Source organism: Pseudopipra pipra, chromosome 1, assembly GCF_036250125.1.
Source record: "Pseudopipra pipra isolate bDixPip1 chromosome 1, bDixPip1.hap1, whole genome shotgun sequence".
NCBI lineage: Eukaryota > Metazoa > Chordata > Aves > Passeriformes > Pipridae > Pseudopipra > Pseudopipra pipra.
In genome coordinates this window covers 129,483,754-129,506,802 of record NC_087549.1, presented here as the reverse complement: position 1 = coordinate 129,506,802, position 23,049 = coordinate 129,483,754, and the positions used below count along the sequence as shown (strand labels likewise).

Below are 23,049 nucleotides of genomic sequence, written 5' to 3'. Positions count from 1 at the left end.
GATAGAGTCACCATGTCTGGAAGTGTTCAAGAAATGACTGGATGTGACACTTAGTGCAATGTTTTAGTTGACAGGGTGGTGTTTGGTCAAAGGTTGCACTTGATGATCTTGGAGGCCATTTCTAACTTTTATTATTCTATGATCCATTTCCCCTTCTTTTGCTGTAAAAGAAAAGCAGCGAGGCTAAGGGACGTGGCCTTGAGTTCAAATTTTCTAACTGTCCTACTGGATTACTATTCAAAAACTAAATGAACTGTTAGGTACTGTCTAAAACTGGTCGTGTTTATCTTTGGATGCTTGTTATGTATCAATTCAATAGCACACCAGCATTCCAGTGGGAAAAAAGTTGTGGTTTTTTGTCAAAATCATTTTATTAAAGAGTTAATGTCACAACAAGCTCAAAATAACACATGCTTCAGAAATAAATGGGATGAAAAATTCTCAGAACAGAAACATGAATGGTTTGAAGGCATGATAAAGCATCAGTTTGAAGAAACTTCTGCAAACAGGTGCAATTTCTGTTGGTGCAATGGAGAAAAACCTCAGAAAAGAAGCCTCCTGGGCATGACTTCTGTTTATGTAGTGCAGTTTGTCTAATAAGTTAAATCAGAAAGGCAAAATTTTCCATGGCTGCACAGACCCAAAATTACTTCTTCAATAATTAGCCCCAGCACAGGTTTTTTCACTGTGAGTACTAACAAAACAAGTTCAGTTGACATCTTAACATAGCAGTAATATATATATTACAGACATGATAGATGTTTGACTCATGCAGCCTTCTCAGTTACATGATTTTGTTTTTAATTTACTCAAGAAACATTATAAAAAAATAGGTTTGCAATTTGTATTTCACTCCAGTGTTAGCTCCGCATCACCCCAGGCAAAGACAGTGTTTTAGCAGATAATCTAATTTGGCAAGAAATCTGCCCTAATTCTTAACCTTATTTTTGTAAATCCACGTAGAAAATAAATGTGAACTCTTTATACAAAACAAGAGCAAATAACTGCACCTATATAAAAGGGGATTCATTCCCTTTAGTTTTATTATCATGGCACATACTTTATAGTTTCACAACAGCATACTAACTTTCATTTAGTTTTTTTTAACTCCAAAATATTGTTGATGAAGGGAAGAATGTGAGTTACCAGAGGCAGCTGACTCATGCATTAAGCAATTCATGTTCTTTATCAGTTTTCCCAACAGCATCAGGGTTGGATAATGGGTCAAGGTCAGCAAAGAGACTGAACCAAGCAGTCAAGTCTTTAGGATTCTTTGTAGATTCTGGAAAAAAAAAGAGAAAAAAAGAAAGGAAGAAAAAAGAAATGTACAGACTTGTCAGCTATTTTAAAACAAAACTGACTGAATGTTTGACTGAGGTCAAACAAATGCCATGCTATTGTTTAATTTATTACTAAGGGCACTTCTGACAAGAAAATCAGAATGAATGATTGCATTTTAAAACACTATCTTTATCAGAATATAGAACTTTAGTAAGGATGAATGTTTTACATCTGTCTGCTGTGTATTTTATATGGCTCCTGCCATGGGAAGTACAAGAACACTTGAATTAAAAATAGAAACAATCTCACTCTGTCTGGCTTTGTTTCATGAAAGGTATTTGAGTGAGCACCTGCATGCCTGCAAAACAGCAAAAGGGAAGTGAAGGCAAATTTTACTTTCAACCTCTCTTACAGGACTAAATTCCTTTGCCTAAATCCAGTTCATGTGACTGTTCTGTCTCCCCTGTATACAACTACACAAGGTCATTACTCATCCGGAATTAAGTTTTAATGGGAAGGCATTGGCTGGAGGGAGAAGGGTTACACTTGATAGCCAGTCCCAAGTACAATTTCTAGTATTATTTTGATGAATATAAACAAAATGTGAAAAGGGAATATGTTCCAACAGCAGCTGGACTATTGCACCCCTGTGTCCACACTGACATACATATTTCACAGAGGTCTCCTGCTTTGCTTTGTTTTTGTGACGCTATGCCCAGCAGGTACTATATTGATAGTGAAGTAAGATGTGCTCTTCCACTCAGAGAGATAATGTCACATGAAAGTTTTCTTTGTGACACAAGGAATTTACAAACAAAATAGGCTCTGCCTGGCATGATGCTCATCTTGGTGTCTGCAAGGCTGCAGTATCTGCCACTTTCGTAACCGCAGACTTCCAAGTAGCTGAAGGCTGTTCCTTTTGCTGGTGCCAGTTCTGTGGCTGTGTAATTGCACTACTTTCCAAAACAGCTTCCAAAACACCTTAACCTTCTATTTTTTTTTTCTGCTGAGCTGAAGAATGTCAGGGGAAGGATGTCACCCCTTTCTTCTTCACTGAACATCTTCCATTTTGCTTCCGATCCAATGTGAATGCACAGAATAGGTACAAACTGGCAATAAGAATTCAGTGTAATCCTGGTTCACTTATCCAGAAAATCCTAGTCAAAGTCATCAGGGCTTTGTCTCAGTAGATGGCAGGACTATGCACACTTGGCTTAGCTGCAAGAACTGAATTAAGTTTCAAACAGATGATTACTGACATGATGTATGTTTATCAAAAAAATTTGCAATTAGGGCTCTTCTGCTTTATCAGTAGCTTGTATTTTAGCCACAATGCTAAATCCACTTAGCTTAGACTAAGTGCATGCAGGTGCTATTCTGTGTGACTCAAAAATTAAAGTAGTATAATGAAACTGTAGCTTCAGCTCCCTTATTATATAGTAAATTACTCTTCTGACATGCTACTAGCAGTGAAGCCTAGCAAAAAATATAATGTACATACACAGACATATCATACATGTAATCAAGCTGAAGCAGAGTAATTATAATGGCCAGTCTTCGCAAGCGAAGATTTGGGAAAGGTCATAAACCCTTCGAGCCTGCGCAGTGGATTTTTTAGGTGAGACACAGCGTGCGCTGAACTGAGCCCACCCTTTAATCCTGAGGTTCATCTGCCGGGGCCGAGCAAAGCTTGGACAGTGGCAGTGAGGTCCCCAGGACGTAGCTGGATTGCCATACAAGGCTGACGAGCTCCAGCTGCCCGGGGGGCCGGGAATTGAACCCGGGTCGCAGCGGTGCGAGTCCTGCACTCTAACCACTAGACCACCCTGTAGCTACTACAAAAACAAATTTTATTATAACAAAGTAACTGAGAAGACATGATAGATACAAGAGTCACAGCTAAAAAGGAAAAGTAAGAAACTGAAGAAAATACATGACCATCACCTTTCACAGGCGTTTTGCTGTCATTCACATTCAGGCTGTGTGGTTTCTGTGCTGGCTGTGGTCTCGATGGTGGGCTCACACTGTTAGCTGCCCATCCTAGAATTCAATAATACAGCAGCATTAGCGTGAAGAATTACTTTGTTAACTCCAACACCCCACTGTCTGGCACCATCAGACAGTGGAGCAGAATATTACATATATGGCCATTCATATCTTTCCTTGTATACAAGAAATCAGCAGTCAGATGCTGCAGATGAGCAACATCCTTAACAACAGGGTAGCTATGGATCAGTTCCATCATCTCCGGATTCAGGCAACTATACTCTTTTCAAACCTTTAACCTGGCTAAAAGAGATTTTTGTTTCTTTTATTGAATCACAGTTAATACTCATTCACAGCAAGGCCAGTTCAGTAATAAGTCAAACACAGCTGTAGGGAGAAGAATATCACTTACATTTGGGTGAAAATAACACACATAATCAACATTTTTTCTACCTTTCTTTACTTTTACAGTTCCAAAGACTTTCAATTCATCCACTGTTCCAGACAAAATCTTATTCAGAGACCCTAGATTTTTTAATTTTGAAATAATACTGAAAAAAAAATATAGTAAAACACTGAAGAATTAAATTCAAAATTAATTACTTCAAGTTAACTTAAAACTACATTTTAATGAAGTATCTTTTTTGTTCTTTATTTGAATGGATCTTTACAGCAAACGGAGATTAAATATGCAGGAAAACGTGAAACTTAGTATTCAAAATTTTTTGTTCTTACATGCATATTTTATAGCCACGAAAGAGTAATGATAAATACAGCTAATGAGGCCAGATGAGCAGGCTAGCAAAATGACTAGGGGTGGCATACTGTGCAAACATATTAGGAAAAAGAAAGCAATTTTTGTCCTTGGCTTAAGATATTTAAGTTTTTATCCATTATTACATTTAGAGGACTGGAGGTTGTATTTATAACTTAATTAATATCTCTTTTTTAAGTTTGGCCTGGTCAATTACCCACCCATCTCAGAGACCTGGTATATCTAATTTGGAAGTGTCACAAACAGGATTGCTCATCTGTGCACACAGTTAGCATTTCCTTATTCAGTTTCTTTTTTCTATAAGTTTATGCTCTCATATCCTTTTTTACTCTTCTTGTCCTTCCTCCCCTTATTTTCTGCTCTTTTGGGACCCCTGTCAGATATTGGTACCCAGTGTCCTGCCAGTTACTGCAAGAGCCACGCAAGTCACATCATTCCTTCCTCTCTCTAATAGGTTATTCTCATCACTCTTTGGTCTTACCTTGACTATAAAAGGTTTGAAGCCCAAGCTGTGCTATTAAAAAGAGGCAAGAGGAGTGTTTCTGTAAAATCAGATGAAATAGGAAGGAAATTTAAAGCCACAACCATCCTCTGTCTCTAAGGAAACTAACCAAAAACTTCTTACAAATCTGGATGCAGAGTGCTCACATGTATTTGTTCTACACAAAGGTGATACAGGCTTGTGAGCCAGCTTGTGCCCTCTGAAAATGAGGTTTTCAACTTTCAAATAAGCAAATGTGAATCATAAATAATGAAAATGATGACATTAACTCTTCAGAATGACATACTTTTCCAGGCATTTTCTCTGCTTGTGTTACAAACAAGAATGGCAAAGGACATTATATACAACCAGAGTAGTCTGTAAGGCTTTTTGTGTGTTTGGAGATGTACTGTGAGAAAGTGTTTTGATATGTCTAAGAATGACAATGGCTAAATTGAGCTACTTAAACAAATAGGGGCAAATCCTAATTTGATAGAAATGAATGAGAGTGCTGCCCACAAACGTTCTGTGCGAGTCCCAGCGAATTCAGGGAGATCAAGACTTGGCTCCCTGAGACATCATTGATGTTCCTTTACACTGCTGTGACTGGCATACCAGTGAACTCCTTTGCAGCCCTCCTTTTGAGCCCCTGCACCAAAGTGTGGTAGGCAACACATCCACGAGAGATGCTGTGGCCTGGGTGTCTGTTTACTGAAATGCAGGTGGCACAAGTGCCACTTAGACAACAAAAAGAATCTAACAACAGCAACAACAAATCCAACCAAAAATGCTCCAGAAAATACGTGATGCTTTCGTAACGAACTTACCTATCTGTGAAGGTACTGGAAAAGACTGACTCAGAATTTTTATTAAATACTTTCACAAATTATGTCTTTAGCGAGCTACAGAGAACGACTTTGCCTTTCAAAAACAAACCACAGCCTATCAATTTGAAAGCAGTTGCTGGCCCTAAGCCTGTTTTGGTTTGCCTGTTCACAGGATGGCTTTGTTACATGACTAGACAAAAGGTTATTGCCGAGAGAGCAAGGAAACCATCAGCTTGCTTTTCAGTTAGCATCTTCACAAACGTTACCACAATGAAATATAGAGATGGAAATGGTGAGCTGTGCATTTGCTTACCAACCAGAATTTATGCACATGTAGAGAAGATAAAGAGGAGCCCTTAATGGTATAAGTAAGTAAATGAGGTCATAAACATCATGAAAAAAGAAAGCCAGTGCTCTCTCTGAAAAAGCAGAAAGGCAATCAAACTACAAAACTGTATCTGGAGGAGAATCTAAAAGATTTGTTGGGAGCACACTTTGTTTCTATTGCATATATATATATACACATACACATTTATATGTATTTTAAACCAGTACCTGGTGGCCCCATAGCAATTCAAAGTCCCATTGTGCTAGATCCTGCCTATAAATACAGCCAGAGAAAACTCTGAGCTGGGAATTCCTGACCGCAACAGTTTATAACCTGCATAGCATTGTGCCTGTTTTACAGATTAAGATCTGAGGCAGAGAGAAAACAAAGCCCCAAAGATTTATGAGCGTGCTTAACATAAAATAAGTAAGTAATCCCACTGAAGTTAATAGAAAAGTTAATGTGCTTAAAGTTAAGCATGTGAGTTTTAAGAATCTTTATGGTCTTAAGGCCAAATTCACACAGGAAGTATGCAACATCGAGGCTACAGTGTAGCGCTTCACACTTAATAATTATTAAGTAATCCTACCACACAGGGGAAAAAAAGTGGAGGAGATGTATCACAAGCCCTCAGTAAAAATATAATCCCTATATTCTAATATGTCTTACTTGTATGTCTAGATATGCTTATATGTCAGTTAGTATTTTGTTTAATAAAAAAGTCTCTGTTCCCATATTTACTGATAAGGTCAAATTATGAAAGAGACATTGTGAAGTGAAATGAAATGTAGTTTAAGATTAAAGCTGAGTTTTCACCAGATATAAAATGGACCAAATTTCACCTTTTGTTGAAAAATAAACAAAAAACTTAAAAAGAAAAACAGCCTATGAAAGTTAGTTTAAATAATGCATTTTACTCAGCAAATTAAGTTAGCTGGGAACATGCTGATTATCAGATACAATCACTCAGCTGATTAGCCCTGACTTTTCAAATGCCAGTACACCAATTACCATGATCTTGGAAATCCATTTGAAAACATCATCATATTTTGCTCTTCCAGTACAGATTTATTCTTTTTTTTAATTCAAAAATATTTTGGGATACCATGTTGACTGGACTGGATTTTCCATTTCTAGTGTTCCTTGAATGCAACATAACCGAGTTCTGATTGTGCAGCCAATGCCAGTGCCTTGTGCAAATGAGAGCTAACAGCTGTCTCAGAAAGGATACACAATCCTGCTTGCTCTTTATACCTCAAAAATATTTTTCCTACAGAAACATATTTACATTTAAAAATGTAAATTACACTGATATGTAAAATACATTTAAAAATATGTAAAGCTGTGGAAAAACCCCAATCTCATAATAATTCTCTTGCTATTTTCAGTAACTTGCTTAAAATCATGTATCTTATCATAAAAATACATCTAAAACTGTGCATCATTACAAATGTCATTCCCCCATCTTCCAACTAAGAGCTGAAGTCAGTGAACCTAGACATCTTGCTCTAGGGGTGCTGGTGGTAAGTGTATTAATTGTAAGGTAAATTTGACTTTCTTATTTTTGCCAAAATGTGACAGGTCATTTTACATCATGTGTGATTCTACCAGTTGCACAGATTCCAAGAAGTAATCTTCAGGATAGAGTCAGCCTGCTAGCCTTCCCTATATCACTTTTCCACAAGGGAGATTTAAATGACTTGGGACAAAGCCCAAAAAGCCAAGGTCCTTCTCCAGCTTGCAAAGCCCTAGGAGAAATCTAGCCAGACTGTGGGAAGGATGAAGGTAGTTGCTGTTGGCTGGTTATCACCAGCCTATCCTTCCTGTCTCCCTTCCTCAAGGCCAAAGCAGTAGCAGGAAAGCTCTGCCCTAGTTCCCCTCTTTCTTTCTCCCCCAGCAGTAGCTTGGAAAAGCCAAGAGAATCAACTCCATAGAAGAAAGAGGAGAGAAAGAGTTGCATCAGTAAACAGACTGCAAGAGGAATCCACCTGTATGTTTGCTAGGATGAGACAACCCATTCTACCTTACCCATATCTGTACATGCAATGCACAGGATGCTTTGGAGGAAAAAAATGAACGAATGCAATTGTTTTTCACTATGTTGTTTAAAAATACTATCCCCAGACAAAATACAGTAATTATTTTTGGTTCCCTGGCCCTTTAACAGAGACGAGAGTTGTGATTTAAACAGCAGAACCCACTCAAACAGATTTTCTGTTTCAGGGAAAAAAATATCTCAAAGACCCACAGAACATTTCAGGAAGCTCAATGAAAACATTCAAGACAGTAATCTTGACTTTAGGTCTTAGGTACTTAATACTTCACACATACTAAGAGAACAAGATGAGCTCTCACCATGTAAGGACGACTGCAAGTCATTCATGTTTTGGTCTAGCAGCTGTGAGGGCAAGTAGCCTGATGGTGCTGGTACCACAGATGATGAAGTATTCTCCCCATCTCTAGTTGAAGAGTTCGTGGTGAGATCAGCAACCTGTCCAAACACAGCTGTCCACTCTTTGCTGAATTCCCCCTCATCCAGGGAGGAAGCATTGAGGATCTCATTCAGTAATACCATGTCATCCTTATCACCAGGTTCTGGCTCCAAGGACCTCACAAACTGTTCCTTTGAAGCTGTCTCAGAACAAGAGAGTCAAAAGAAATAATTTTTTAGACAAAGCAGGAACTTCTTAAAAAATAAACAATCTGGGTTTTGTATGTTAAGTGAGATGGAATATTTTTGCATGAATATTTTTTTTTCTCTTTTAGACCCAATTCTCTTGGACATCTGGGTTTGTACCTTATGCAACAAATAATTCCTTGATTATCTTAGATAACCTCACTGCTATTAACACTCACTTCTCATTAAAAATAATACTATAAATATGCTTAAAAATCTATTAAACACACCAAAATCATTATGTAGTCTAATATTTAAATAATTGGAGAAGACTACTTTTATGTTGCTTCTTGAAACATTATATAAAACTCCCCAAAAAATCAGATTGGTATAAACTGAAAAAAAAGTAAGAGTTAGGGATTATTCTAGAATTTTGTAAGAACATACCTAAGATCATCTTTATGACCTTCTTACCAATGCTTGAATTATTGGGGTATTTCCCAATGAAAAAAGGTTACTTTAATGCACAGTTAGATTTCTACACTGTTCAAACCTGTAGTCATTTTTTTCTTCTCATACATAAGCTGCTGAGAAATAACTGGGGCCCACTTTCCTTCTGATTGCCTGTGCTAGTTTTTCCAGTACCAGAACTGCAGCTGAAGAAGCTCTTAGATCACTTGAGCCATTACTCCTTAAAAAAAAATTTCCTATTTTAGAAGTGTCAAATAGTTATATAAAATACACAAAACTGGTAACCAGGATCATAATCCTTTTCCAATATATTTGGAATGTTAAGGAACTATCATGGAAACCCAAGTGTTATTTTACTTGGAAACATTTGGAGCTCCACTGTGGGAGTCTGCAGTTCACAAAAATGGTGGTTAACAAGGCTGATAATGTTACGTTACTGAAATCCACATCAGTTTATCTTAATTATGCCTGTTTCAAACTTGTGGTAAGGCACAGAAGTAACCTCACTTTTTCAAAGTTGGGGTAGATCATCTGAGCTCTCCAAGTTGCATAACAACTTAAAAAGATGCTTTTTAACCCTTTTGGTTGGGATAAAAGATTAACAGTAGCAAAGTGGTTGCAACAGGCCATTTTACTGAAATGCAACAGCATTTTCAGCAAAGTTTCCTTTTAATAGCTGTAGTAATTTATAATTAAATGGTTGAAGTTGAGTCAGAGGAGGAAAAAAAGTGCAAAACTGTGTTTTAAAATAGACTCATGCGTCAGCACACACACCCACATACTAAGAAACTGATAAAAAACCACATAATAAAAGGATTTTATTAATTACTGAAGTCAGTTGTGAGATTCAGCTCCTTTCTAATTCACATTTTTATATACCTCTGTACTCCCTGACAGGGCCTAAAAATCAGAAATGGAAACATTACAAACATATCAATTCTCCTGATGTTCCCACTAGACTATAACTAAAATACCATTGAAAACAATTTATTCTGCTGAATTTTCAGGCTGTTTTCCCATCTTCAGATAAACAGCAAAGAATATTAATGTTGTCCAAGTATCTGCAATTCCCTCAAGTTATTCAGCAGGTGAGGCAGAGGGGTAAATCCTCCCACAGGGGAAACACACCTGCTATTTCAAAGGCACTTAAGAACTCTGATCTCTATGGGGCATCATCATCTCAAAGCTGCTTTCAGGAAGCCCCTGCAAGGGGAGATGCAAAGGGAGCAGCACTTGTAACAGATCCGCTCAGACACACCGCCAACACCGCACCTAACCACAAGTGCCCCAGAGCGGAACAGTTGCAGCAGCACAGCTCAGAGCAAAGCTCTGCTCTCTCGGGGTAACCACTGCAGGAGTCCCATTCTTACTGGAGGAGAAAGTACAACATAGAGCTTTACTTCTAAAGAGCAGTTAGGTCTTGCTGCAGTGTGTAATGACCACCAGAAATCTGAGGAGTGACACATTTCTTGGCTTAGCAGTCTTTCTGATGTTCCTGTGGGGACTGTGCACCCGCCGCAGGAGAGGGCAGGGGTGGTGTTTACGCTCAGGCTACCTCAAGTAAGCAGCAGCAAGTTCTACCCTTGTTTGCAATAAAGGTTATCTAGAAACCAGTCTTGCTTACTGAGATATTACTTATGCGGTATTTCTGCTAGATTACTAGAATGATATGGACTTTCTCACTTCATCTGTAAATCTTCTATTACCCTCTTTTCCTGTTTCTCTGTTTTCACTGCCCATTTTCAGACAAAATCCTTTTTTCTGTATGCACATGCTGCCTTATAAATGTCCATGAAAAAAAATCCAAAACTTCCAATAAAACACTGAAAGAACAATGTCACTACATTCTTTTTCTAGTTGTTTGAACAAGCCTCTAGCAATGCTCATACTCCTTCACAAACATGCCTCGTTTTGTGCGTATTAAAAGAAAAGAAAAAGTGAAGAGAAACCAAAAAAATTACAACAGCACATGATTGGCAACACAGGATTAAGACTTCCTTCTGAAACACATGAAAGTGTACCTCTAACCATACTGGTTCACTTAAAATAATGCAATATTCAATAGCCTAAAGCTAGCTAGTGTGTAAAATTAGGGCAAATGGCTGATATTTTAAAAGTGCCATAGCCATCCTTAGCTGATGCAGACACCTCACAACAGTTTTTGTATCAAGTTAATTATTTGACTAAAGAAAAAAGAATGACACAGCTAAACTTGTATGAGCAATAACTACATGCATTTTCTGTATCTCCACTAAGAAGGCCCAACAAGGAATAGAACTGAGTAAGAAGAAAACCAGAAAAAAAAATGCCACTATCAGACATGCACTGACCTTTTTTATTAACCACAGAAAAGAAGTCATTGCTACCTTATCTATCCACAGATTAGGGCTGCTTCTGCACAGACAGCTGAGGAACTATCCCTGTTTCTGCTTTCATGGGTGATTCCCCATATGGATAATTTCCCCCCAGTACAAGAGAATGCCCGTGGCAAATCCAATGTCAAGGTGTTCGCAAATGTCCTTACCTACCATGAAGGCAGAGTCTTAAATACAATTACACTCTCAGTCTGACTGACTAAACCACACAAAGGGATTTTTTTCTTTGCTTCATTTGCTTTTTGAGTTGCCACAGTTGGTTTTGTTGTTGAAGTTTTTTTTACTCATTCTTCTGAGATATATGAGTGAAAAGCAAATGAAAAATTACAGGCAATACTCTGACTTCATATGAAAACTCAATATAAAACTTTTACCCAGATCTTTCACATGTTATATGGTAAAACAGCACAACCTCTTGAGCAATCATGGAAGCATAAAGACAGCATAATGGATTTAATTAACTCTCTGGCTGGTAGAAGTCACCAGTTCTTATATGGTTTTAAGAGGACTAAATTATTTGTTTCTGATATGTACATTTCTAACAAAAAATCATGTGGTTACTAGTGTATTCCCAAGAGTTGTAGTTCAACAATTAAAGAACCAAAAAGAAAAGTCTGTGAAATGTTATAGAAGGGGTAAGTTTTACAGTGGAGCCCTCTTCAGCGGGGCAAACAGGATATACTCCAGTCTACCTAATCTTGAATTAGCTAGTACAAAACATTTTATCCCCAGTAACGTTTACTTCATATTACGACATCAGGAGTAGTGCCTCTGCTGAGTTTCCTTTAACACTTTAAATAGTGCTGTAGAATAATTTCATTCAACCTTTCAGAGTGTGAAAACATTTAAGAACTAAGATTAAAGTTACACTTGGTGACTATGATGGAAAAGCAGATGAAACAGACGTGCACAATTATTTCATACCATTTTCTTCAGGTTGCAGGTCTAATAAGTCATCTATGGCACCTAAAAGAAAAAAAAAAAGAAAGAACAAATAAAAAAAAATTAAAAGCAACACAGGAAGATTGGCGGCACACTGACAATCAGTATGTATGTATACATCTAAAGGTAGTTTTCTTAAGTCTCTTCACCTGAGTTCTGCTTGTGGCTACAATTTCCTTGTAACATAGAAATGACATCCTTGCCATTGTCAGCTGTAATCAAGATCCATAAACATGTCAAACTGCACTTTGCAGGAGACTATGCTTATAAATAACGTCACTATAAGATCAACATGCAAGGTGGTTGGTATTCATGTTTTAAATGAGTCATGTTTAAAATAAGTCTGGTCACAATGGATGAAAGAGCCAAGATACAAGCATTTCGAAGAAGTGAGGCAAATTGCTGACTAATAAATAACCTGAGGGGGATCTTCCTTTGAATGCCTGCCTGTCATCCTAGGCTCTCTTCAGGCTGAGTGCACCCAACTGAGGCAACTGCAAGAATCAGACAGGTGTCTCCTGTCCTCCAGAAGCAGAGACATCTCTTTTAGAAGCTTGTACTTAGACAGGCCAGGAGGGAGCGCAAATGTGCCAGGACCTTGTCATTCTCTAAATAGTGCCTTCCTTGGCAGTATGTTCTTCTTCTTAACACTAACTCTGAGAATAGGGAAAAGGAATCTTGCCACAAAGTACCCTAGGTCAGGATATAAGTAACAACATCTCCTCTGCAGGAAAGTAAATGGGCTAAGAACAATGGGAGGGAAAATGTATACCTGAGGGTTATCAGCTAGAGGTGACAAAACACCACCACTTTAAACTCTCAGCAAGTCTCACATGAGACATGGAGTCAAAACAATCATCCTGATTCTGTCTATCAGTGAAGAGAAAGTCAACTCCCTCAGGTGATTAATCCCATTTAAGACATGTAGTAAAGCAGGAGGGATGAGCTACCTGCTGAACATGCCTTTCTCCCACCATTAACTGTTGGGGAAATTTAGCTCCTAGACAACTAAGTCTATAGCTCTAAAGGCAAAGGAAGGGTTTGGTCACAGTACTGCCAGATCTGGAAAGCCCATCTGCTGGAAGCCTCACACGAGAGACTGGAAAGGAGAAATAAAACTCTCTACAGGGAATAAAAATGGAATCCCAAACCCTTTCAAGAGAAATGCTAAAACCTTCCAAGAGAAACTTCAAGGTGTGTTCAGAACTAAAGGAAACAGAACAGCTTGCTGTTGATATAATTTTATTTTTATAAGGCTTTGCTAGGACAGAAATGTGCTATCAGAAATAGAATCAGCTGGTCATTTAAGAACCCATGATCACATCTGATTGCACTCTGTACAGAGAGAGATAGGAGAGGCATAAACACACATGAACAAATATACATGATGCTTTTATAAAAGAACAATGCATAGAGCTAAAGAGGGAAAAAGCCAATCCTAGACTGACTGGTAGAGGGGAAAGCAAAATCAGAAAGAGAAGTCATGATAGGTGGGATATGGATGGCCACAATTCTGTAATGAAAAAGGTACAGCTGTGCTGGAAGCCTGCCTTAGTTGAGTGGTAAACATCATGGAGACAATCTTGAAGACATCCATAGTATATTAGGGAAAATGCGGAGCAAATGATAAAAAATGAAAGTTTTGAAGTAGAAGTAGTTGGTGAGGAAAACTAAGAAGCAACATGGCTCCCTCACAAGAGGCACTATATCTGTATGACTTTTGAACATAAAGGGTAGTTTAAGGAAAAAAAAGAATCTTAGCAATGGCATAGACCTGCTAGTGTATGGAGATGGAAAAATTTAGCAGAGCAGTCAGAAGTATTTCAAAACACTTCAGTTCCTTTTAGGGGTGATGGAGAAAGAGACAGAACAAGGTATTTATATTACGATGAAATATTTTACAGTCCATAAGTAACTGAGATTCTAGAAAACATCTGCTAAGAAAATATAAGTCAGATTTTATATCCAAGAATATTAAAATATTTTGTCAAAGATATATCTGATCTAATTAATTGCAAAATGGGTGAAACTTCAAAACACTGGAAATGTCCTAATATTGTGTCATTACTACAAAAAAACCCCATCCAAACAACAAAAGTAATTAAAGAGGGTGACTCAAGTAATTGTAGGTAACTTGGGGCTGGTAGCTCACCATTACTCCTAGTTAAAACACTAACAGAATGCCATTCAGTATAGGATTCAGCAAAAGAACATGAGCATAATAAATGCTCCTATAATAATTTACTGTTGTTTTTATGGCAAGCAGATCTAGTTAAAAAAACACAACTAATTTAATTCTTTGATAAAACTGTGAGCTATTTTTCAGTAAAGATATTTGTTTAGAAACAACTTGACTTTGCACTGCAGAGCCTTCCAGCTAAAAGTTAGCACTGAGTAAAATGTATAGCGAACATATTGAACGGATTAGGAATGTGACAACTAACAGATGTCAAAAACACATTGTTAGGAGAAATAATTGCAAAGTAGAAGTGTTTCTAGTTTAGATCTGCAAGGCTTAGTGTTTTATCCATTGCTATTCAATGGCTTTAGCAGTCATCTGGAAGTAAATACAAAATCACCCTCGAAAAAAACTTGCCAACAACTAACAGACTATTAGAGGTGGTCAGTCAGGCCACTCAATCAGTTTCTGTAGTCAGAGCTGGAGGAATTTAATACCACCAACTTGTAAGTTATATCTCTAGGCATAAGGAATATACGCCATGTTTTAGAAAGGATAAATGAGTCCTGGAAACCTGTGACCAAAAGGAACTGAGTCTTGATAAACAACAAATTCAGATATGAGTTTTAAACTTGATGTTGCAGCAAAATGAGATATCCTTCTTGGATCTAGAAAAAGGAATGTGATTTTACCTTCTAAGAACATGACACATGAGAACAACATCAGAAATGTCTTGTACAGTTATATATTTGAAAAGGGATTTGTAAAGTGGAATGGAAACAAAACCTTCAAAAATAAAGCAGAAGATGTCTTCAAGACATCAACATTGTGGGTCCCTTCCAACTTGGCATATTCTGTGATATGGCCAGCCTGTTGAAATAAAGATTTGAGAGGAGTCTTGATTTTCATGTAGTATCTTTTAAGTATCTTCATGGCGGATAAAATATGACATATTAAAATTATTCTCCATTAATTTAGTAGAAAAAGATATATTAAAAGCCAGGAATTGTTTAGGCTGGAGAGACCTGTGGGGGTGATCTTATCCAAGCCTTGCAGCTATGAAGTTATTTTGTCTTGAAGATCTCCAGGTGTGAAGATTCTACTTTTCCCAGCACTTCACTACCCTCACTGTAAGCACCTTTTTCTTTACTCAGAGTTTCCCTTCCTGTCACTTGTGCCCACTGCCTCCCATTCTTTCACTATGCACCTCCAAATGGAGCCTGGCTGTGTTACTGTGTAATAAACAACCCATAAGGTCATTGGCAGCAGCTGAATATGACTTTGCCTGGCTTTTGGGCAGAAGTTCCACTGAATTCACCAAGTTTTTCACGGAGTACATGTTTTATCACTGGAACAAACTAGTGAGCTATGCCTCAACACCTTGCCTCAACACCTACTAACCTGCAGAATACTTTCTTGAAGGCTACATGCCCAAGGTAAGAATTAGGCTTCAGAAGACAAGCTATTTGATCTATCTGAGAGCGACTGAATGAAATGCAGTGGGATGTAACACGTAAGAGATTAGTTTTAAGAGATCTTCCCGGCCTTAAGTTTTATGTGTTTGTAGGGATTTGCTGGGTGAAACTGATATAGGAAATAAACAAAACAAAACCCCCCATGTTTTACAGCACTTATGAAGTTACGATAACATGAAATAAAATACCTGAATAGTTCGATTCCTTGGTATGGCTCTCCTCTTCTAATGAAATCAACCTTAATTTGAAAGAATAAGAAAAAAGATTGAGAAATTAATTCTAAGGCTCTAGAATAATAATAATTTTTCCTCTTTTAGGTCACATTGCTACAGAACCATATCAGTAATAAATAAACAGTAAAAACAGATGGACTCTTGCATTTGCTGTATATGCTGGTCTGTTGTTACCTTTTATTGTTTCATTGGTAGAAGTCTGTTGAAAGTGAAAATTAGATTGAAAGACCAACTATCAAAACCTACCATCATCTATTTTTAATATAACTAAATCTGTAATGAAAAGTATAGTACATTCTGCTTTCCCACATTTGGTCTTTCATAGCTATCACAGAGGTACAACTGCTCCCCCTCTCCCCCACCACCCCAAGAAAAAAAAGCAACCAAAAAGAAACCCAACCAGTTTGCCCTTCTCTTTTTAACAGCAAGTAATTAAAAATCAACAGACAGGTGAGTTTTGTCCCATTTCAGCAGATTTCTAAAAGAACAGATCAGCAGTGTTGATGAAACAAGCTCTCAACAGGAAAAAAAAAAGCTGTGGTTTACATCTAGTTCTTATACAAAAGTAATCTCTTCAATGAAGAATATATACTTTCTAACTGCTATTACTTTGTGTAAAGCCATTCAAGGAGTTGGGAATGAAGTAGCCACAAGGCTGATAGGGTGCTGAAAAGGACTGGGTAGGCACATTCCTCCTATCTATCTCTAGTGACAGGACAGAAAGAGCCATCTCCCAAGCTCTTGAGGTTAGGCTTGTGGTAGACGAAAATCAGATTCAGGTCACATTCTATTATAATGAATGTTTACTGTGAATGGAAAGTTCATGAGGACTTTAAAAGCTTTGTTTTGTATAACATCTAGAGTCCTGGATGTTTGTTTATGATTTTAGACAGCAAAATTGTGACATTTTTTCCCCTCAGGTTTATGCCAGACAAGGCAAAAGATAATCCATAAATAAAAACATTTGCAACCATGACATGGCATCTGATGCATTTGCTGGTAGGTGTCAACACATATATCTTGCACAAATCATGCATTCATTCTAAAACTTTATATTCAACATTGAGGAAAACAGTTATTTATTACATTCTTTATTATTGTCACATGAGATGCAACAGATTTAAGGGAAGTGCTGTGGAGACAACAACCTGCCAAATGGTACTTGGTCAAGTCCTTTCTAATCTGAATAACACCAAATCTGACCAATTTATAAACTGGTTTTGGTCGGTGATTCTGAATCTAAACCAGAAAGAGGACTGAAAACCTGAACTCTTTAAAAATCCATTATTATAAATAGTTGAGCAAAATCCACTAATCAGTCAAGCTGTTCTCTGCTTTTTGACAACTGATCCTTTGCTGGGTACTTCATTGAAGCAAGGACAGTCAAAACAACAGGTGGCAGCAGGATTATATCAACATTGCATCTTCTGGCAACTGAATCCTGATGGTCAGGTAGGGGAGAGATCACATCTCCTGTTCTCCTGTTCTCCCCTCCCCATAGCAGTCCATTCATAAGTCTCTCTCACCTCAGAGTTACAGGTAACTCAAACCTTGACAGCATCAGCTCACTTAGATATATTTTATACTAAGTACCTACTGCTTCATTGGATTACTAACTGATGGTGTATACATTACAAAAACTAATTGCTGTTCAGAGCAATCAGTAATCTATATCCTATTCCCAGGAGAAAGGAGATGCTGCTGAAAGGTGAAATACAAAGCTCATATATCTTCTCCCAGGTATAGTTGTTTACCATTTCTTTTAATAAAGAAAAAATGAAGCAAAAGCTGATAAAAATAAAAAAAAAGGCTTGGAAAGATGAAAAACACGTAAGGGTTTAATGGGTCTTTAAAGCTCTTAATTTCACCATAAAGTTAATTAGTTTTCACGCATTAAAACATTTCAGAAATTCTTGTATTGAGCTAACTAGTAGGATTAGACTAGCTGTGTCTATATTTCTATTTCTAATTTTATTTTAGAATTACTTACAATTCTACTTATATTTCTACTTACTTTTGGTGACTTTAACAACCACGAAGCAGATTATAAACAAAAATATTATTATTTTAATATATAGGACATGTGACTTACTGACTCTGCTGATCTTCCACTGAATTAGTGCTTTCAATCTGCAGGTCCTCCTTTTCTGCTTTTTCAGTTAGTTTATTCACAGGATCTTGCAAGCTCTAGACCATAACCATAATATAAACAAAGAGAAGAAAACAAACTAGAATCAGGGAAGCAAAAGTGTATCATTTAAGGCTAAATCAGATTATAAAACCAACAGGAATTAGCAAGAATGGTCTTGAGCTATATCTGACTCAATGAAGCAAAATTAAAAATGTAGAAGATATTCAGTTGAGTCTGTGAACACACTTGGTATAAGAAGGTGACAGCCACTTCTAAATTCATGTTCTGTTTCCAGTATTTCTCAGTAAATATTTGAAAGATTTCTATGTAAAACCATCTATTGTATGTGCAAAGCAGGCACCGACAGCATGTTTATTTGCTGTTTTGGGGTTTGGCCTCTTTTTTTCCTCCTTGTTCTCGTTTTTGTTTGTTTGTTTGTTTTTGTTTGTTTGTTTGTTTTTGTTTGTTTGTTTTTGTTTGTTTTTTAAATATGAGAAAAATAATTCTTTACATCTGTTTGTTCATCATATGCTGCTTCTTTTCTTATTTATTCTCTTTTTTTCCTCCACAACTGTTCACACAAACTTGGCAATTACAGTGTAGTGAGAAGATACTACTTGTATCCTGAACCTGAAAACAAGGGTTAAAATCTTGGAAGATTAGTCTGATAGAAGCCAGGTGTGGTATTATGAAACTCTACTGTCCTTTTGCAATCTGAAAAACTGTGCTACGAGACAACGATGTGCAGTTTCACGGTCACCATTTTTATAACCAAAATTAGAACAAGTGAATAGGCCAACACATAAAGCGTTATAGACTGACTCTTCAAGTGATAAATACACTACCAGTTGCCCCTGTTATGCATTAATTAGGAATTCTGTATGAAAATTTGAAAAAATGAACACAGTAATTAAGTAACAGCAGATGTTAGCAAGTGAATATTTGTTTCTATCAAATGGTTTTGCTCTGAAGGTGAAAAAATTTTCCTCTTTCCAAAGCCCAACTCAGTTTCTGAAAAATAAAACCATGTTTCAAGTGAATAGTCCCAACCATTTGTAATTAAATTTATTTTTGTCACGCTGATAGTCATAGTAGTGCATCTCACCCCAGCTTTTCCTTCTGCCCCCCAAAAAGCTAAGGGTAAAACAAAGAAGTGACTTTTTGTGCAAAACTTAACAAACACAAAATATAGTGGTTTTTCACCTGGAATTTGAACAAAACAATAGCATGTTTCATGAGAACTGTAAAACAAAGAAAAAAATGTGGCCTAATCTGTTGAATAACAGTTAGAGTGCCCAGGCCATCTGTCACAATAAAAGTATTCCCAGATATGTTACAGGTCTTGTGTGCACTGTCCTGTTAACCAGGACAGAGGAGTCCCCAGAAGGGGCATTCCAGTTTCTGCTTGGGTCAGTACTTGTCTGTATGAGGAAATCTACACTTCAGTGTTTTAGAAACCAAACTTATGGATCTATCCTGTACTGAAGTTGCTTTTTTTTCCCCCTTTCAGTAAGCTAATTCTACCTAGAACTGCTGATTAATTTGTCATAAGCACCCTTAGCATGCAGACATCACAGTCAAAAGATGAAGGATCATAAAGCAGCAATAATAAAGAGAGGCATTAAAAAAGTTTACCTTATTCTGTGAGTTGCCACTTTTTTTTGACACTGTGACAGCGTTAACCAGAATTACACGTAAGCCTACTTCTTGGATTCTGAATAAGGACATCAGACAGCTCAGCTAGACCTCCTATGAATGAATGTTACCCTTTTACCTGCATTTGTACTGGGTATTGATTCGAGTGCATTTCTCGTACTATTAATATTAATGGGCATTATTCCACTGACTCCAAGAAGACCTGGATTAGAGTTCAAAAACATACAAATATACACTCCTTGCACAAAAGTGCAGTGCAGAGAAAGACAGCACCTCTGCATTATGGGGACTGTACTGCTTTGGGCACTTGAACCATCTTGGACACGTTCACAGTAGGACATACAGTCCACTATAATCAGGAGGTAATGGTGAAACAGCTGGGGTGCTCTGCCTGCCATCCAGTATAGCACCACAGAGCCTGCCCCAGGGAGGTTGTAACGGTTTTGAACAACGAACAGAACTACTTCAACCACTGCCTAATTATACAATTCAAAGAAAATTATCAGAAGTAGAATATTCTACATCTTCACCAAGAAAAATACAGGGAAATCAGCATCCTTCTTTACGATGCTTTCTTTATTAGTGTTTCAGGAAATCCATATTTAAAGGACTGGGATCAAGCCATGGACACAGCACAGAGACGTGGAGCTCAGAAGTACCTTGGGAAGGAAGCAACATGATAATAATGGCAGTTACTATTTCCTGTATTAGAAAAATAAACACAGCTCTGAAATACAGCTTCGGTTTCAATGGAGATTATGATAAGATTGTTAAAAATCAGCAGCTGTATTTTGATGCAATAATTCAATATAAGAATTTGCTTCCAACACTATTCCCTCAAAGTCAGATAGCAAATAATGAAATTATTTTCCTCTCCCCTGCCTCTCTCTACTCCACATCTTGATGTGCACAACAAACCAAGGTACACGTTTAAAAAGATTTTAAAAAGATAGAGAATGGGTATGAAATAAAACTGAGTGTTAAAAGGACACTGTCAACCATTTTCTAAACATGAACCCACAAAAATGTGATCACTACTGTCAGGAGGCATAAAAATCAAACTATGATATTCTCTTAATTGTTTCAGGTTACATTAGAAGAGGGGAAGAAGCTCCATAATCTAGAAAGTGCAGTGATTACACAGGGTTGTAAAGACACAGACTGAGTTCAAACAAAAGCAATCACATTTCAGTAGGACATATCCCTGACTTTGTTGCTCAGAGCAGACAGATGTGTAGCTTCACTCTTATGGCTGCTCACACGAACTAACATGGATTTTGTTGTGAGCTATGCCACTATGCGGCTTAAAGCAGGATCCTTGCATGTTTAGAAAGCTATTTTCCTAGCTTCCATAATTTCTTTTACTATAAAAATAAGAGTAAGGCAGTACACACTAGCAGAGCAGGTTCGCAGTCATTCACTCTGCCTAACTTTTCTGTCTCCAACACCAAAAGTCATCCAGTGATATTTTGCTTGCTCACAGTACTCAGACTAAATATCCAAGCTGACAAGCGATTCATCCCCTGTAGAGATAATTCTGGTTCCAGCTCAGGTTCCATTCCGAGGCTGACTGACTAAATTCCTTCACCTGCATCTGCTGCTTTCAAGTCAAGCCAAGATCATCTGGACTGCACACAAAACCTGCCCTCTGCAGTTAAATCACCAGTGTTGACAACACACTCAGCTCGCCTACAGTTCCCCCCAAGTGCCTTGGACAACTAATGCACCTCTTGACTGAGAAAAAATCAAAGCAACACAGCTAAGGGCAGTTACAGGAGCCAGGGATGCACCCCAAGACATCATAACATTTATGAAGAAGTGCAACATCACTGAGGCGACACAAACTCGGATATATTTCATTTGTGGGGAGAGCTGAAAGGGAAGTGGAAAAGCAGGTAGTCTCAGAATTTCTTCATGGACATTCATCAGGGAAAAAAATACCAAACCTTCCCAAAACCCTTAGAGATACAAAATCATAACCAATCGTGCCTATGAATAAAGTCACGGTGCGATGAACAGAAACAAAAAAGGATACCAGACTACAGCAGAGGTCAGCAGAAGGCACCAGTGTCGTAGCATCTGTTTGGACAGAGTGCTCCAAACCATGTAAGGAGCACAGGCAGCAGCAATCCACTTTAAACAGAAATAAATGGATGCACTGAGATTTACATCTTTTGACTCCTTTACCAGCCCTATTATTATTTCTAGCCTTGTATGATCTCTTCAGGTATTATAGCATTGAAATGTAAAAAGTGTAACTAAATATTTATTAAGTAACCAAGGCAAATAAATGGTAACAGAAATTAGAAAGAGGTATTATTCATGAAAAGTAGCCCCTGAAATAAACTTGAATTCATTTGATATAAGTTAATTTTGAGACAACAATACCTTGAAGGCTTTACCAAACAGCAGCCCATCATCTGTAATATTACAGCAATGGATACAGTAACAGATACTTTTACATCACTATACATGGAGTTGTTAGCACATTAATAATCATCTTTCATCAAGCATAAAACTCACAGTTGGGAAATACAGCTGCAATAGCACAATTATACTACTCTCAGCATATACCCTGAAGCAAAGAAAACAAATGGGCTGCTTTTCATTAAGGGAGTTTGGCAAACATCTCTAAAGACAATGTTTTCTTTCCAGAAACAATCCCAAGAGGCATTCCAGTCTCTTTCCTGAGGTAAACCCGGTACATGAACATATATTTATACTACAAAATACAAATAGCAATTTTCCAGTACATAGCACCTCTTAATTTTTCAGTAAGACAGTCTACATCTAAGTCAAATATTAACAGTTTACTTAATTTCTTGTTTTAAAGTAAAATGCTAATCCTACATGCATATATGCTTAGTTTAATTCAGAAGGATCACTTGTATGAGCAAAATTTTGTCCTTTATGGAATCATAAAAGACAAAAATGATTTGCAAACATTGAATTCAGAATTTTCTTTTAAGAAGGATCCCTTTTATGATATAAGACAGGAAAAAATATTCTAAAAGGGGTAAATGTAGCAGTTCATGCAAGAACAAGTACCACAGGTAAATCTCAATTAAATGTAGAAATGGGCACACTGAGTGTATTTTAAGCAATTATATATTCTGATTGTATATTTTAATGCGTAAAGTCAACAACAGACATGGCAACTTCATTGCCAACAACAGACATTGGGTACATTTTTAGACTGAAAGTTTCTCCATCAGAAACTATACTACCCTAGATCAGCCATAGCCATTTATTATACTTCATTAAAAATTAATCTCAATGCAGAATTAGTTTG

General features: G+C 37.3%; 1 protein-coding gene across 3 annotated transcripts in view; it reads right to left on the bottom strand.

The window, feature by feature from the left end:
• Positions 1-346: 346 nt before the first annotated feature.
• ICA1 (islet cell autoantigen 1) overlaps positions 347-23,049 on the bottom strand; it is a 71,424-nt gene continuing 48,721 nt past the window's right edge. For all 3 annotated transcript variants that reach the window (XM_064676532.1, XM_064676541.1, XM_064676521.1), the window contains 6 exons: positions 18,063-18,157; positions 15,926-15,975; positions 12,066-12,107; positions 8,034-8,309; positions 3,226-3,321; positions 347-1,282 (listed from right to left, as the gene is read on the bottom strand). In XM_064676532.1, coding sequence (XP_064532602.1) covers positions 1,161-1,282; positions 3,226-3,321; positions 8,034-8,309; positions 12,066-12,107; positions 15,926-15,975; positions 18,063-18,157 — 681 coding nt within the window. In that variant the 3' untranslated portion in view covers positions 347-1,160. The remainder of the gene's footprint in view (positions 1,283-3,225; positions 3,322-8,033; positions 8,310-12,065; positions 12,108-15,925; positions 15,976-18,062; positions 18,158-23,049) is intronic.